The sequence below is a fragment of the Centruroides sculpturatus genome, unplaced genomic scaffold (assembly GCF_000671375.1).
Source record: "Centruroides sculpturatus isolate CEXI.00-Female unplaced genomic scaffold, Cexi_2.0 scaffold419, whole genome shotgun sequence".
Classification (NCBI taxonomy): domain Eukaryota; kingdom Metazoa; phylum Arthropoda; class Arachnida; order Scorpiones; family Buthidae; genus Centruroides; species Centruroides sculpturatus.
This window is the reverse complement of record NW_019384753.1, coordinates 63,849-81,658: the sequence shown is the minus strand read 5'-3', so window position 1 is coordinate 81,658 and position 17,810 is coordinate 63,849. Positions and strand designations below refer to the sequence as shown.

Genomic DNA, 17,810 nt, shown 5'->3' with positions numbered 1-17,810 from the left:
AAGACCAATATCAAATTATTTATTGAAACAAAGTATAATTCGATAACCGAAATGGCATAAAAAATTAAATAAAAGCTGCATGCTTCATATTAAAATACTCTTAATAAATAAAATGAAATGAAATTAAACTATACTTTGTCTATTGAAAGAATCAACCAATGAGCATCAGCCATTGATCGCTAAGTTTTGGCAAGTCACTTCTGATCAGAGGCTCGATTCTAAAACCCGCGGATTCTTACGGAGCTAAAGAATAGTAATATGCATACTTGTCAAATTCTGTAATTAATCTCATATTTAAAACTCACACTTAATGTCACAATTAAAAGTATCACAATTTCGTTTTGTTGCGCTTGAATTTCAAAGTACGAACATTATTTATAAATAACTTCAATAATGAATTTATATGAAATTTTTATTTTATTTTTTTACTTTTATTCTTAATTTATTTTTATATTAATATCAATGAAATTTTTTATTATACTTTTATTCCTTGTCATATTCTGTTTGTCTTGTGTTCTTTTTATTTGTTCTCATTTCTATTCATATGTAACAATTAAAATTATTACGATGAAATAAATTTTGTTAAGATATACAATAACTTATATAATTCTTGTAATTTATGCGCTGCTACAAATAAATTAATTGTTTGTTTTATTTACTTACAGACATATCATACCTTGTATGTTAAGTGATGAAACGGAGTCAGAGATTAAATTAAAAAATATAGGCTTTATTGATAAAACTTCGTTATAATTTTTAATAGTCAATTTATTTTTATTAATTTGCTTTGTTAAAAACTCATAAAATTACAAACCTTATATTGATAAAGTCTGTATCAATCAATGAATAAAAATATTTTTTTATATTTATGTGAGAATGATTAAGTTGAATTTTTTAATTTAAAGAATGGTAATTTTTCTTCATTATATCAACAACAGTTTTGATTCGAAAAGATATCATTTTTATTTTTAAAATGTTTGCAACTTTTTTCTTATAATGCATTTGCAAGATTTCAATCATATTTTCTCAAATGATAATGCCATCATTTTCGAAGATGCAAAGATGCAGAGATAAATTGAAGATACGTACAGATAATCTTCATATATTTTTGATTTATGTACCATTTAATAATCTTCGAAATCCATTTGTTTTGTTCTACGAAATGGAATAAAAGATCTATTTTCTGTTCTCGTTTATACCATTTTTGTATAATTTTAGATGAAATACCGATTGATTCAGTATTTTTACACAGAATTTCATCTTTGAATTTCATAATATTTGAAGAAGTTTCACCATTATCGTCAAGTTTTCCGTGGTTATACGAATACATTGTAAGAAATTCATAATTTGGTAATTGAAACTGATCTGAACTTTTTTGACCATATTTACCAATTCTTAATTTACAATAATTTTGCATTTTAACAGAAAAATTCGAGTTGATTACATTATTTACCAATTCATTCTCTCTTATCAAATCAAAATAAGTTTTACAAAAAGGAAATTCTTTCGTTTCCCTAAACCAATCAAGATACACAAGTCTTGGACACAATTCGCTTTGAAACTTCATTACATTTTTGTTTTTAATACGTTGCATTTCTTTTTCTTGCCATTTATGTATATTGATCACAGCTAGTTTCAGACTTTTATAATAAATTTTTCTTCTAATTGAAATTTGTACCAAAGAAATTTGCTTTAAGCTTAGCATCTGTCGTTTGTACCATTGTTGAATATTTAAAACTGCAAATATATTTTGCACATAATTCAACATGTACCACTTTCTGATAGCAATAGCTTTATACTTCACTCGACAATCAATTATATCGGTATAATAATCTAATCTTTGTGTAGACCACTTGCTTTTTGAAGTTACTTTTCTGTACTGCATCACTTCCAAATACCATTTTTCTATTAGAAAAGAAGAATAAATTTTTCGAATGGTTTCAATTTTACAAATTTTCTCAAACAAGATCTTAATATTTTGTTCTCGTTTCCTGTTCTGCAAATATCTGTAATTCCATTCGGAAATTAATTTGATAGCTCTTTGCTTTTTAAAATGCTCTTTCCTAAATTCAAGTTGTTTAACATATTTTTGATATAACTTAACAGAAATATGTTTTTTATACCATTCCTCGATTAAATTAATAACTTTTTTTATAAATAAAATATTACACTTTCTTTCAAAATATCTTTTATAACATTTTTGTATCATTTGGGAGTTTCGATACATTAAAATATAATGATAAATATATTGTTCCATCTTAATATTTCGATACCACTTTTGCAAGACAATAATTGCTATTAATTTCTTAATACATTCCATAATGCTTAATATTTCCTTTGATTCTTTGTTACTTTGATGCAAAGGCGTTTCGAAATTTTTACTTCTCATTTTTTCATAAAATGTTCTCAAAATTCCATTACAGTTATTCACATTGGATTTGAAATTTAAAGAAGATTCGGATTTATGTTTTCTTTTGACTTGAAAAAACATGTTGAATTTTGAATTTTCTTTTTTAATATCCAATATTTGTGATGATCTTTCATCCGATCTTTTCAATCCATTTCCACTAAGTGGAGTCTTTGATATTGATTTTTCCAATATTGCTGTTTTCAGTTTGATGCTAAAAAACCAAAATTTCTTCTTCTTTTCTAATATAAATCGATTCATTTGTATTTCATCAATAAAGAATGAGCATATTTGATTTCTTCTGTGCCATTGCTGTATCTTAATAACTGTTCGAATTTTAGTAAGAAAATTATTGATTTTTACAGAAATTCTGCATTTTTTAAACCAATGTTGGATCTTTTTTGCACTTATCTCTCGATCTTCCTATAATACACGATAGAAATATATTATAAAATAGATAATAAATAGACATATAAATACAAAGTAAATATAAAAATTTCAGAAAATAAATAAATAATAATGATTATATTAATATATTAAATTAAATTTAAATGATTTACGTAAATTTATTTTCATTTAAATGTATTAACTATAGCATACTGTCTCGTACAGTATAAAGATAAAAAACAAATTTTGCAAGTTCGTATAGTTTTTGGCAAGGCAGTTAGTAAACTGCAACACTATCAAAACTCGATGTTATTCAAAGAAATCTTCCAGTTATAAAGCAGACTAGGTTTCTAGTTTAGGAAGATATCATATAGGTAGGTTTATCCTAAACATAGGCATCTTTAGCATTCTTAAATATTGCATTAAAGTAGGATACTTATAGCATTAAGCGAAAGAAAAACGTGCTATCGAAAAGCAAAACAAAATGTCTGCCTACAGTATTTACTCCGTGTAGTGTATGTTATAAAAAATTTGATGTTACAAATGATGATTAAACAGTTTCAATTATATATCATCTTTGCGGTTTGTGTAAAATCAAACTTGTAGTTTTATAAAAATAAAATTTATAACACATTACTTTTATAATAGGGGAAAGAAGCTACCTCCGATTGGAATACTTCCATTTCCGCAAACCAGGGAATATGAACGGTAGAAGGGAAAATCATCTTCGTCTCCCCTTCAAATCTCATTCTGGACATGTTATTCTAAATTAATTTTTAAGTTTAACTAGAATTTTATTAAGAGGGAAAAAATCAAACAGAAATTAAGTTATAAATGTTTATAATTTAAATCTTCAAAGGGGAATATCATTTATGAGATCCAGATAATATCTACAGTTTTCCAAGAAATGTTTTCCATTTTACTTAAATGAATAATAATAATAATAATTGTTTATATAAAAAGTATCCGTTTACGATATTGGTTCATGATCCAACAATACTTATGCCAACGTAAAATAAATATTACAGAGAAATAGTGGAATGAATAGATTTGTAATGAGGGAGCGAGATTGGAAAATCTCAAGAATCATTATTATGTCTACATGGATCATACGTAGATAATCTTGTTTTATTAAATTATAAATCATTCATATATTAATAAAAACTGAAAAAAAGAAATAAAAATCTCCAATTTAAATACAAATTTCATTCTACAAAAAGTTTAATTAATAAATTTCTAAAAAATCCAAAGAATAAAATGTACCCAGAGAGCATTTTGGATAATTTTTTTCTATCCAGCTTCCGGATTGTTGCTCTAATTCTGCATAAACTTTGTTTTTAAAATAAAAGAATTTGCAAAGAATTTTTAAATTCTATTTTGAAGACAACCCCTCTCTATCTGCGTTGAATGTATGATGGCTTCAATTCTCTTAAAGCCAATTATTAGATATATGTTGAAGTCTGACTGAATTTGAACATAAGAAATTAACAATCGTTAAAATTAAAATACAGTACAATTTTTATAATAAGTCATTAGAGGCAAATATTCTAATTTATTGAAATATTTTCTTTGTTAAATTAACTTTTAATACAATTTTAATCATTTCATTTTCTATTGAGAAAATTTATTTTTTATCCCTTGCAAAGTACATATTCAAATATAATCTTTGTCATCTCATAGAAGTAATATTACAGTACTAAGCAAATTAATTTCTCATAGTTTAAACTTTAAACCGTAGGAACGTAATCTCAATTTCTGGCATTGAACTTATGGAAAATATAATGACTCGTTTTACAACGGCTCGCTTAAAGACGATTCTACAGAAATTAACTGGTAATAAAAATAAATATTTACTACATTAAGTTGCTTGTAACGAATGTGAATTGTGATATAATTAATATAAAATGTCTTTAAAGTATAATTAAATAAAAAAAGACTAATCTTAAAGCATTATTAATATGGTTTAATGACAATCTAATTGATATTTTTCTTAATTTTTACCCATTTGTTTTAGCACAAATATTTACGACAGAACGATTGGTGATAGAAATTCATTTTTAAGGATAATTATGATCAATTCCTGGCATAACATCCATACAATTAATTATATTGATTTAAATGTTCAATAATAGTGCAATTTTATAATCGTTTACACTTTTCTTGGATTACTGTATTTTGTCTTCGGCAGGTTATTGCCATTTCAAAAAGTAAATTATAATGCGTTCGTAGGGATAAAATGTTGTAAAAAAGATTGATTGAAGAGAGGCTATAGAATAAAAACCTGAATTTCATTTCCTCTAAAATTTTTTAAAAGCTACACCTTAAACATGGTTTCCTAACCATATATAAAATCTGCTTATTAAAACATGAATCTTGAGTAGTGAAATTGTCCAAAATAATAATTTTAACTGTGAAGACCAAATAAAATCTATTACACTGAAGAAAGAGAATCTAAATTGAATATCAATCGTGCCAAAATTATACTAATCCCCGCTTTTACAATAGGCAGATATAAATTTTCAAAGTATTAATAATTCATGAAAAATTCTGATTAACTTTCCCAATTTTTAATTCTTTTCGTTCTAATGGCACTAAAAGGACCCCCCTTTTTTTTAGCAAGCCCATTGTGGGTTCGGCCCGGCCTACAAAGTAGCAACGGAATATTCGGTGGTAATGGGCGGGACCCAATATATCCAGATCAGATGGTCCAGGTCCTTAAAAAGTTCCTGGAAAGTTGCTTCCCGGATCGACTCCGGGTCCTCTAGGCTGACGCCTTGTCTCGGCCATCCGACCGTTGATTTACGATTATTATTGAATATTAATGGTTACATATATCAGAATCATTGTTTCGATTCATCTTTTAAATTTATTCCGGATCTGGGGCTAATCGTAAAAACATTCATTTGCATTCTGGTTTAGAACTTTTTCAATCGAAGGATCGTTAGGACATTACAAATAATTGAAGGTGATTCAATTTAAATTAAATTTTGTGCTGTCTTAAACTGTATTAAAGCGAAAATTTCAAATTTATTTAACTAAAATATACTTTAAATTAAGCTTTTAAAATTTCAGTTTGAAATGAAAATACAAAATTAAAATCGACTTACAATAATTTCGTTGGTGAAATGTTTAAATAGAAAAGTTTGACGAGTGTTTATGCAACATTTTAATAAATTTAAAGCGACTTTTTGATGACTTATCAACTTTTTCGGAGGAATATATTTGTTTCTTATTTTGGCATTTGCACAAGATTTTTGAAGTTTCTGCTTTCTCTTTAAATATCGTTTCATCAAAGAATTTTCTTCTATTCAAGAAATTAATTATGCTTAATTTTTATGAAATTTTATTAAATAAATCTAAAATTATAGGAATCGTCATTATAATATTTATACGCTACAATTCAAAAGATATACAGTATTACAATAATGAACTTAACGATTATATTTTACTATACAAACTTTTCTAAATTATATATTACAATATTTATTTTTAATATTTAAAAATTGTAAGGTCAATTTTTAAAAAAAATATTCGCCTTAAAGATAATAAGAGGACGTTTCTTTTATGCCTGTTACGTGTTCAGTTAAGATTGATCAGCCTATCAGTGATAGATTAGTGTTTTTACATTATGCTTTCTTTATTTCAATCGTTATAAGTAAATCTGTGTAAGTTGGTTCGTAAGAGACTGCTTCAAATAATTTTCCATTTGTTGATAAAATGTTATCAGCATCTATACTTCTATATCTATATCTATAGAGTCCGAGTGCAAGTATTCGCGCGCGCCCTGGTGGCAAATATTTACATAACACATAGGAGTTCTCTAAAGAATGCATATGCGTTGTATCTGAGACATTTCGAAATCGATAGCTAGTACAGTAAATCGCTTATTGTTTTTTAATTTGTATTTGAGTTATAATATTAAACATGGGTAAATCAAATGTAAATCGTTGTGTGTTTGGATGTTCTAATACACTAGCAAACACTCAACATGTAACGCCGAAAGTTTCATTTTATGATTTTCAGGCACGTCCACACCTTAAACAGAGGCGCCAAATTTGGATAAATTTTGCTAAAAGAAAAAAATAAGAAATACAAAATTTATTGTTAATTTTTAAAAAATTGACACGAATAATTTTCTAAAACTATCCTTGTAAATTTAGTAAAAACGGATCACAGTGGCCACCCTCTAAATCAGCACGGATATGTAGTATGCATTTTATAGATGGGGGAAAAAAGTGAAGATCCAAGATGTCCAATTTATAATTCAACAATCTATCCTGAAAAAAGAAGCAATGAAGAAAATTATCGACATGAACAGTCAATGAAGAGATATAAACGCCTAATGAACAGAAGGAACGTTTTATTTGAAGAAGAAGCAGAAAGACACTTTGATGTAGCAATTGAAGACAGTTTTTTGGTCCTTAAGGAAAAAAAAACGTGACTTTGGAATTCAAACAGAGACTACAAACGAATAGTTTGGAGATGTAAGAATTTTTATTTGCATGACTAGTAACAATGTTTCTGAAACTTCAAGTTTCCCATGTTAAAATGATTTCAAAAAAATATGGAGAAAATCATAGGTCATGTCATTTTAGTGGTGTAGCAAATTTTGATGACGATCAATCTTTAAAAGACTTAATATCAGTAGGATTCGATTTTTTCAATTTATTTTTAGACATGCTTCCAAACAGTCCTGTTAGAGTTTATGAATTGTCTTGGGAAAATAAGTTACATATAAGTTAAGTTACATTAAGTTACTATAAATCTGCTTATAATATAAAATATTTAATTGGAATTGATCCATCAGGACTTATAACTTTTCTTTCTAGTTGGTACAGATTCGTTCATAACAAATGATTGTTATAAACGAATCTGTAACGAATGCAAAAACTGGAGAAGGGAGATATTGTTATAGCTGATAGAAGGTTTCCTGAAATTAAATTGGCTGTCGAAAATAAAAATTCTATTTTAATTATGCCTCCTTTTTCAAAACCAAATCAAAAGCAGTTTAGTGGTAACGAAATGGACGAAACATAGAAAATTGCTCGTGTAAGAATTCACGTTGAGAGAACCATTGGTAGAATTCAAATTTTTGAAATATTGAACTGTAGATTACCCATTTCACTTCTTCCACATGTAGATAAAATAATGTTTGCTTGTGTAGTATTAGTAAATCTGCAGCTACCAATTTTAAATGAGTGAAATTTTTTTATTGTGAAAACACTATAAAAACTTGATACTATTTACACTTAATACTTAAATACTATTTACAATTGAAGGTAAACAATAATTAAAGTAGAACATTTGCATCTTCTCTAATAGTGAATAAATGAATGTCTCATTTTTTCCACTTTAATTTAGGGTTCAAATGGAGAAGAAACCCTTCGCATTTTTCTCCTATGTGTTATGTAAATTTTTTCCACCAGGACGGCGCGCGAGTAACTTGCACTCGGACTACAGTGGCTAGAAAATATAGTGTCGAAATCGAGCTTATTTTCTGTCCCTATATTGGAGGTTGCCGCAAGAGGCGCTGCTGTCAATCGTTGTGCTACACTGGCTGTATCATCCCATGTTTATATTGGTTTTAAGTGGGATTTTTAAGCATAGTAAATGTGCTGTAGCCAAGTAAAAGAATTTAGATCGATAATAAATCATATCACTAGCAATCAATTATTATANCAACAGATGGCGCTACAAGTATGACACTCTAAGTTTGCTTTTCTGTGAGGATGAACTAAGCAGATCATCTTCTATCTATTTATATAAATAAAAATGTAATGTTCGTTTGTTCCTATCAATTCCTTTGAAATTTTCACACAATTCGAATACGCACGTGTTTTTATATAATATACGTGTCGAAATTCCTTCCACTGGGGGAAATGAATAGGATTAAGGCTTACCGTAAAGAACTCTGCTTCTATTTCTACTATTTTAAATGCGGTTTTTTGCGTTTTTGATTGCATTTTAATAGGGTATGTCAACAGAATATACATTAAAAAGGGATTTTTCAATATTTCCCCCGTGGGGGAGAGAGACAGGATTAAGGCTTACCTTGAAGAACTTGGCTTCTATTATACTATTTTAGATGCGGGTTTTTGCGTTTTGATTGCGTTTTAATAGGGTACGCCAAGAGAATGTACACTAAGAAGAAATTTTTCGAAAAATTCCCCCACCCACACGGGGGAAGTGTTATACATTTATAATAGATACATTTTGAGCCACAACAACGCGTGGCGGGGTCTGCTAGTACAAAATAAAAATGTTTATGTAAATTTCGAGAATAAGTTCACATTATACTTTCCATACAGAAATAAAAAATATTTTTTTCTACAGAATCTGTTTTTTCTTTCTCTTAGTGATACATCTTCCATGTCAAAATAAAAATGAAGTTTACATCTTTTTAATAACCGAGTAGATTTTGATTACACTTAGACTTTTCACATCATAGTATACAGTAAATCCGCTTGAATATACCCTAATGAAATTTAACTTAATTTTACTTAATCTTACCTAATTAAAATTATGCGATGTGCGGAATTATATTTATTTTTATTTTAAAATGATAAACCCAATTGCTTGGATATCAAGGGGCTAATGTAAGGTGCCGACTTTTAGGGGCAATAAGTTAATTGCGCGTCAGATAAAACCTAGGGACTGATCGTATGTGGGTGGTGGCGGCAGAGGCAAAGATGACAAGTGTCTTACAATAACCGTTTATTATAACATTAAAAGTAATTTACATAACAATAACACAAAAGACGATCTAGATCGTGTCTTGTGTTATTGTTATGCAAGTTACTTTTAATATTATGGTACGGGTGTGCGGCTTGGGGCATTCCTTTTTCTGAGCCAAATTGAAACATTTGACGACGGTCCTTGCTCTTGCTAATCATTTCTTTTCAGAACTGACTGTATCCCATATCGTGAAACGTTAAAACCACAATTTTTGCACATTTTAATAATTTGAGTTTGCAAATATTTTGCTTCGGAAAGAGTAGTTACATAACCTGTCCAAAAGTCTAAAATTTTAGGTGGCATATTTGCGATAGATTAACCTTACTTATCGAAAGTAAAACTCAGAATATACAGTAGCACGTGGGCCAGTTGCTTTTATTTTACTTCCTACAACTGGAACTATGGGTAATATACAAATTGGCATTATGCAAAGCGATCGACCTTCTGTACACCTAAATGTAGACCGTCAATATAGTTTATAACTTGCAGTTTTTGTACTGTAACGTAGGAACCGGACCAATACTATTTCTGTTTAGAAAAAACGTACTTTCATTTCCAGAGTAATTGAAGGATTTTGCAACTTGTAACGAAAATAAAAGTAACTTAATTTTTACAGAAAGTATTGCAAAAATTTTTTATTTCTTTACGCTCAACATACTCCTACCAGAATGATAATTTGACATCAACTATATTCGCGGATTAAAAGCATAATGTTATGCTAACTATCTGGGGTGAATTTAGGAGGGGTACGCAGGGTGCAGTTACACTCCCCTTCTGAGAGTTTTTCCGAGTAAAATCTAGTACTTCGGGTAATAAAATTTTTGTAAGGCATATTGTTTTCTTTCTTTCCTCAAAAATTTATGAATATTCTATTGCTAACTACTTATCATTATTCTATTCTCGATATTCAAGGATATAGGTGTGCTATGATAAGGAGTACTAATTCTTATATTGCGGGCTATACGTCTAACCTGGCATACTTCTATACAAACCATAATACAGGTATTTATATAAATGTCGTACAAAATGTTATTAAGTCAATTTATTTTTTAGAAAAAAAAAGTTGTTCGTGTGTCCCTGTAGCGCAGTGGATAGCGCGTTGGACTTCTAATCCAAAGGTCCCGGGTTCGAGTCCCGGCAGGGATGTATGCTACGTATCTTTTTTATACAGTTTTGCATTTTAGTTGTCTCATTTTACAGATTCGCTGAAACTAGAGGGTGATTCAAAATTCTCTCTACATAAAGATCGACAGCTCACCTTATTATGCAGTCACAAGTCACGCAATGTAATCTATGCAAGTGTTATTTAATTAAATGCACATATAAATACATGAAAAACACCATTACATGTCTGATGTTGCCTTGCGCGTGTACACATATACGTGTCTCTTCTATATAACCTAGAGACTTTTAAATCTCTTTGTTTACAATAATCATTCAATTTCTAGTAAAATATATCATCGTTTTCAAAAGATAGACCTATCATTTCTAAAATAGTTTTTTGGGTAGTTTAAATGACCAAATTAGACTCAATGCCATCAATATTGATATCAGTTGATGTCATTAACCATGGCTTAATGTTAATGCCAATTGGAATATGTAGCCCATTTACAATTTAATAAGAATTCATAAAATTTCCACTATTTATGATTTTCTTATATAAATTGAATAATTGCTGATGACTTGTCATTCAAAATCATTCCTATCAACTAACATTAATTAATATCATTTGATTATAATTTATTATTAACAAATGATTTCCACAGTTATTTTTTATTAAGGACTTTAGTAGTTATGAGCTTGAGACAGTATCTCGTAGTTTTCCTATTGCCTACTATTCAAACACCTATTTCAATACTGTAGAATGAGCAATATTAGTATTTAAAATGTCAATCCAAGAAATTGCAAATTCAGATTTCTTGTATTGGCGACCGCTGCATTAATCACCACATTTATTACTGATGTAGCAGTCTGTTTGTTTTGCTGAGTCGCTACGTAACAATCAAGCTTAAACACGAACTCGTCTTCATCATTCCGTGAAAAGTAGCGATTGATGACCAAATTTTAGCATTGGAAGCATTGCAGACACTTCATGACGATGAGTGTATGAATATAAATAAGAACAGTCTTTTTCTTGTAACGTGATAACATAAAGACCGCGCTGAAGCAAGGAAACAACGAAAATGCTTAAGAAATCAAATTTACAGATTAGTCCACACCCTTCTTACAGACCAGATTTAGCACTGTCTAACTTCCGATTGTTCCCAAATTTAAAGGTGGTATCGAAAGGTCAATCAAAGGACGAAGTTCACCTGCACTACGGGAATAGATGATAAAGGATTTGAAAGTTTTTACTTTTATAGAATCAGTAGCGGATTATGTTCCTTTGAGGCCCTGGGCGCAATTCTGTTATAAGACCCTTAATGTAAAAGTGTGTTTCATATTAAAAAGAGATTAAAATCGTCAATTTATGAGTCATGTCGCTGTTCTTGCCGGGGTGAAAAATATACACTTTTTAAACGCTCATTAAATTTTTAGAGATATATTATCTTTTTACTATGTAATATTTGAGGCCTCTCGAGAAGACGAGGCCCTAGGCGCATGTCTATTGGGTAATCTGCTACTCTATCGAATACTAAAATAAATTGAACGTTTAGGAAAGGGCGTCACTCTAAATGGCGATCCTGTAAAAAATGAATATATTTAATTAAAATAAATAATTTTTATTTCTTTTAAAACTGATCACAATATCCTATTTTCAATTCAAAGCAATTTTATAAAAAGGAAGATCTGATTTATCAACCGATCTGTGTTTCATTTATATAAATTTATTTATTTAATGATATAATTATTTATTTTTGTGAGATTTCAGTAAAATTGTGTTTTATTCTAAATCTGTAATCTGAAAACGCAAACAATTGTTCTCTTTTTGATAATCTTATTATTCTATAAACAAGTCATTTCAAAATAATTTATGTATATTTAGAATAAATACAATTTTATAACGTTATTTCTTCGATGTAAACTAAAATATTATTTTAAAAAATCTAGAAGAAATTGTGTTTTATTCTAAATCTGTAATCTGAAAACGCAAACAATTGTTCTCTTTTTGATAATCTTATTATTCTATAAACAAGTCATTTCAAAATAATTTATGTATATTTAGAATAAATACAATTTTATAACGTTATTTCTTCGATGTAAACTAAAATATTATTTTAAAAAATCTAGAAGAAATTAAGTCGTATTCAATTCCTTCATTGTAAAAATTGTAAAAATACCGTCTGTCATTTTAATTAAAATGTTATTGTAAACGTTATGTAGCAAAATGAAATGGATTTCTCCTCATTAAGCAATTTCTATTTCAAATTCACAAAAATGTGTACAACTTTCTCATAGACTTTAGACTGTTTAGAGCAATCTTCCATTATAAAATACAATATAAACGAACAATTATTTATTGTGACATCGTCACAATGCTCTCGAATTTAATTGTGTCTTGTCCCTGTACATCACACTTTTCCTGTTAACAAGAAAGTCACGTCGGTGACTATTTAACTCCGTTCCGAAGAAAATTTTTGAATTCAAATAAGGTCATTTCCGGTCCAAATCAGAAGTTCGTATATAATCGGAACCTCCTGCCCCAAAGTTTTCCATATCGGGTCTCGTCCTTCATCAGTCTAACTCCATTCTCGAAATTCAGGAAGGATAGGCAGACATACAAGACGAACGCCAGTGGGAATTTATAAGTCTGAAGTTAAAAAACATTGGGTCGCAATTTTCAATCATCAAACTCCTCGCCCTTTTGCTTTGCTTTGCTTTGCCCTTTGTCTCCATTTTTAATGTCAAATCATCCTTTGTCCAGAATATTTTGTAATGTTGCTTAAGACAATGAAAATCATAATAGGGGAAAAAACTGTTATCGGTCTCAAGAATAAGAATACGAGTTATTCCTATGATAAATAGAGTTGTGATACAATATTTTATTTTAAATTATTTGCCGAGTGGACAAGAGACAAGAGACATTTGAAGTGCTTATTTTCAAAATAAGCACTTCAAATGGTTTGGTTTGAAGAAAAAAGGTGTCTATCAAAGGAGTGCCACCCCGGAGAATTTTCTATTGAAAACTGGCCACTATTAAGAACACGTAAAGAAAACTCAAAACTTTACGTGGCAACCTGTTATCACGCGCGAACCCAAGACCAACCACGAGAGTTTATTGATTTTATCTGTTTCTACTGGTCGTTAGGCATGCTCTGGGATTACGGGTTCGAATTCTATCTAGATTATCCACTAATTTAGTACCGGTATCGAAGTTGTACGGATTGAGATATCATTTTTCACCTTTCGTCCATGCTAGTCGACCTATAATCCGCAATTTTGAACAGGTAGGTAACCTTAACATGTTAGAATCTCACGTCAACTAAAGACTCAATCAAATATGTTCAAGACAATAAATATCTAAACGGTCCTCTCGAACGGTGTTTTATTGTCAGTTTTATTACTGACGATGATTGTCAACATTACACCTTATTAAGATTATCATCGGCTTCTTTTAGAAAAACAATTAAAATTCAAACATACAGTACTAAAATCTTGATTAAATTTATGAATCAAAAGAATTTATAAATTACTCTCAGCTTTATTGAATATCTCCGTTATTAATTATATAAGAATGTAATTAATGATTATCATTTCGATATTTTTCTCCTAATTTATGCAATTATTAGAATTCGAATATATTTTTCTTACCGGGATCTATGGAAACCTCATTTTCTGAATGTGAATTATATCGTTCTAAAGAAGCCATCAATTGAAACTTAAATATTGACGATGGATATCGGGGATCATTTCCTCAAATGATCATACTTAATTCATCTGCATCTCCACGATGTAATAATCAGAAAGAAAGATTGTCGTAAACAATTGTATTGTTATTATTAAAAATTTTAATTCTAAATTATAGGGGAAGGTAGTGCAAGATGGGGCCATGCGGTAAGATGGGGACGTCTGTTTATTAGCCGTAATTATCTTGTTATAATTTTCAATTCATTTTATATTATTTACTAATGTTAATAGATTGTCCGCCATTTGTTTTTTCACTAATTCGTTTTACGACCAAGTGGTGTCCACGGAAATTTCCAAAATTTACAATTTTTCAGTCACTCTCATTAAACTGGAAAAATTTCTGTCTTTATTACATCTAATATTACGAAGAAATCAGTCCCACTGTACTCGGCTAGAGATTGGTTCAGTTAAGCTTTCGTTTAAGTAAAATTCCGGCTCTTTCAGCAGGGTTTATTTATGTCCCCAATTCCCTAATCGCTTAATCATTTAACTACTTGTTAAGTAGAAATAAGTTGAAACTGGTTGCTTTGAACTTGAATATTTGTAGTCTTGGGAAAGAAGTGGAAAGACAAATTTTTATGACAACAGATATATAAATCGTAAATTTAAGGAATATAAATTCTAGAGCTTTTTTGTACCTTGTGCGTCTCATTCATTAAATTTAGTTGTAAATGATGCTGCCAAAGTAACAGTTAATTTTTTTTAACATTGTACAAGAATTGTAAACGTTTTTTTCTGCATCTCCTTATAGAAGGGACATACTAAATCGTAATATCACTAGTTTAACATTGAAATCTGTAATACAAAATGGGAGAGCAGAATAAATATATCAAATATTTTAATGGAATTTTTTAAAACTGTCAACTATATAGAATTATCATAAAAACATAACCCAACCGATAGGAGTTTACTGGTAAGTTATAAATCTACTCGCGATTCACATAATGGGGCGAGTTCGGCCAAAGCAGGCATATAGCAGGCAGGCGGCTAACAGCCCAGAACCGGTCCTGGATAGAATCATTGGAAGCGTTGTCGCCGTTGTATTTAGCTTCCACCAGCTAAACCGCCTGAGGTTGGTGCTCTGTAAAGCGCATGCGCGAATGCCTATAATCTGGCTGCTCTACACCGTTCAAATATTTTCGCCCTGGAAGCTGTCCCATATTCGACAATACAGAGCTTCCGTTGGGAATATGCCTATACGAATTTATATTCGAATACAGTATACAATAGCAATCTTATCGTTTTTCTCACATGTAGTATAGAAATTTGTAATAAGATACATAATGCGGTTATTATAAAATATTAATTTTAATTAATCCAAAATACGTTAACATATAAAAATAATCGCGCAATATGTATTTTTTAGAAAATACAAGGCTTTCCTTGTATTTTCTAATGGTGCTTCTGCTTCCACTGCTTCCAATGACAGCACGCCACTGCTTTATGGTTATCCCTCCGAATACATTGTATCCACAATATAATTATATTGTAATTGTGATAGTCTATCAAAATTCTATCATAACACTGTATTTCCATTTAATAATAATCTGTTATAACATTAATTTACTCCTGTTACAATTAAGAAATGAACATCAATATTGTTATCTAATTTTCAATCATTAAAATCAACTAATGGTTCTCAAGTAGTTTCTATAATTTCTATTACTAAAATATAGTCAGGAACGGATCTACATACGGACTGATAGGGCTTAAACCATAGGCCCTTAATAATTCAATTTTTGTGGGCCCTTATACATTTTTAATACTTTTTCATTAACAATGAGCACTTATCATAGAGTAAAAAATAGTTAATATTAATACTATAATAATAATGATAATTTGTAGTATTATTTGTATTAACAAAAAATGGGACCCAGTGGACTTCAATAAGCCCTACGCCCCAAAAACCTAGATCCACCCCTGAATATAGTGTTTAGAAAGTGATAAGAGAAGAGTTTTTTAAGAGAAAACAAAATCATATTTCTAGAAAACAATATTTAACTATCAGGTAAAGCTAAATGCAAGTGTTCTCATTAAAAAAAAAAACCACTTATAATTGTTTTACTAAGCACTTTTATATGAAGAATATAAACAGGCCTATACTTTTGCATCATTGAAATTTGCACAAAAATTACTGTATTTGAAAGTAAAAATTCAATATAGAATATTAAGTAATGTTAGACACAATTTATTTGCTTCATTTAATAGATACAAAATAGTAGATATTTTTATACAGGCAGATTCCGTGTTTACAAATAAAACAGTGAAGTCTGTAGGATAACACAAAGGTAGCAGAATAGCATTTTTGTATTATGAGCAAGTGCAGCCAATTCGTTCCACAAAATTATGAATAGGTTAAAATATGCAACTTTAAAGTCATTCAACAAAAGAGTGGCAGACCAATCACTTGCCTTGCATACAGAGAAGAGAATAGTTAAACATGGTTTAGTAGAACTGGTGGGTTGAAATCTCTTGTAATGATTATATAAGGCCAGTAGGGGACATTTAGATTCATAAGTGCTTATATTCCCATTACTTAATGTATTATGTTGCAAGATATGCTTAAATTCTTATAAGAAAAAATACAAGAAATGCCAAATAAAATATTCCAAAACAAATTATTTAAAAAGTTATATGATCAGGAGGAAGATTCAGGAAGGAGGAAAAAATAGTTCCCTTATTTTTCATTTCACTTGTTGCATGCATCCTACATCCACTCAATGTCACTAAAGCCATTCTTGATGATAAACATAACATTGCTAATATTTTCTTTCTATTATGGTCAATATATGCTTATTGATCTATGTATTATAAAAACAAAATAAAAGGCATTTAATTTTTGATCTTTTTATTTAAACACTAAAGAATTTAAATTATAAGAATGTAAGATGTAAATATTTTAAAAGTAAATCATATTGTAAAATCTTTTAAATCATAAAAAATTATTTGTAATTTATAAAAAGAAAAATTAACAGTTTACTTAATATAAAACAAAAAAATATCATCTAAAAATTTGAAAGTTATAAGTGATAAAATACATTAACAGAAACAAGTGACCATTTAATAAATTATATTGTGTCTGTATACTGCAATATTTTATAATTAATTTAACATGATATTCATGAGCAGCATCATGGTATCTTCACAATTTTTAATTTTCTGATACTCATAAAACTAAATATACATTGTATGTAAATCACAGATGAAAAATACATTATATATATGTATATATATATAACAACACTGTACAAATACTGGTACTATGGAATATAAATTCTTAAAACTTATAGAATTTGTTCAACCACATCAGATTAAATGCATCTAAAGTAATATATTTCTGAACAAATATGGCAATTACATAATTTCCTGTGAGCAAAATTTTTCATTCTTCTTCAATAATAATAATAATAAAATTTTAAAAAATTTAATGAAT

General features: G+C 29.0%; 1 protein-coding gene and 1 non-coding gene across 2 annotated transcripts; one reads left to right on the top strand and one right to left on the bottom strand.

Moving 5' to 3' along the window:
* Positions 1–733: 733 nt before the first annotated feature.
* On the bottom strand, positions 734–14,643 carry LOC111628644. Its single transcript, XM_023372475.1, has 3 exons — positions 14,282–14,643; positions 5,902–6,098; positions 734–2,830 (listed from the first exon to the last, which is right to left on the bottom strand). The coding sequence occupies exons 1-3, from the start codon at positions 14,337–14,339 to the stop codon at positions 1,043–1,045; spliced, it is 2,043 nt and encodes a 680-aa protein (XP_023228243.1). The 5' UTR covers positions 14,340–14,643; the 3' UTR covers positions 734–1,042.
* Trnar-ucu lies at positions 10,603–10,675 on the top strand. The gene has a single exon. It is a non-coding gene; the product is annotated as a tRNA-Arg (tRNA).
* Positions 14,644–17,810: the final 3,167 nt, after the last annotated feature.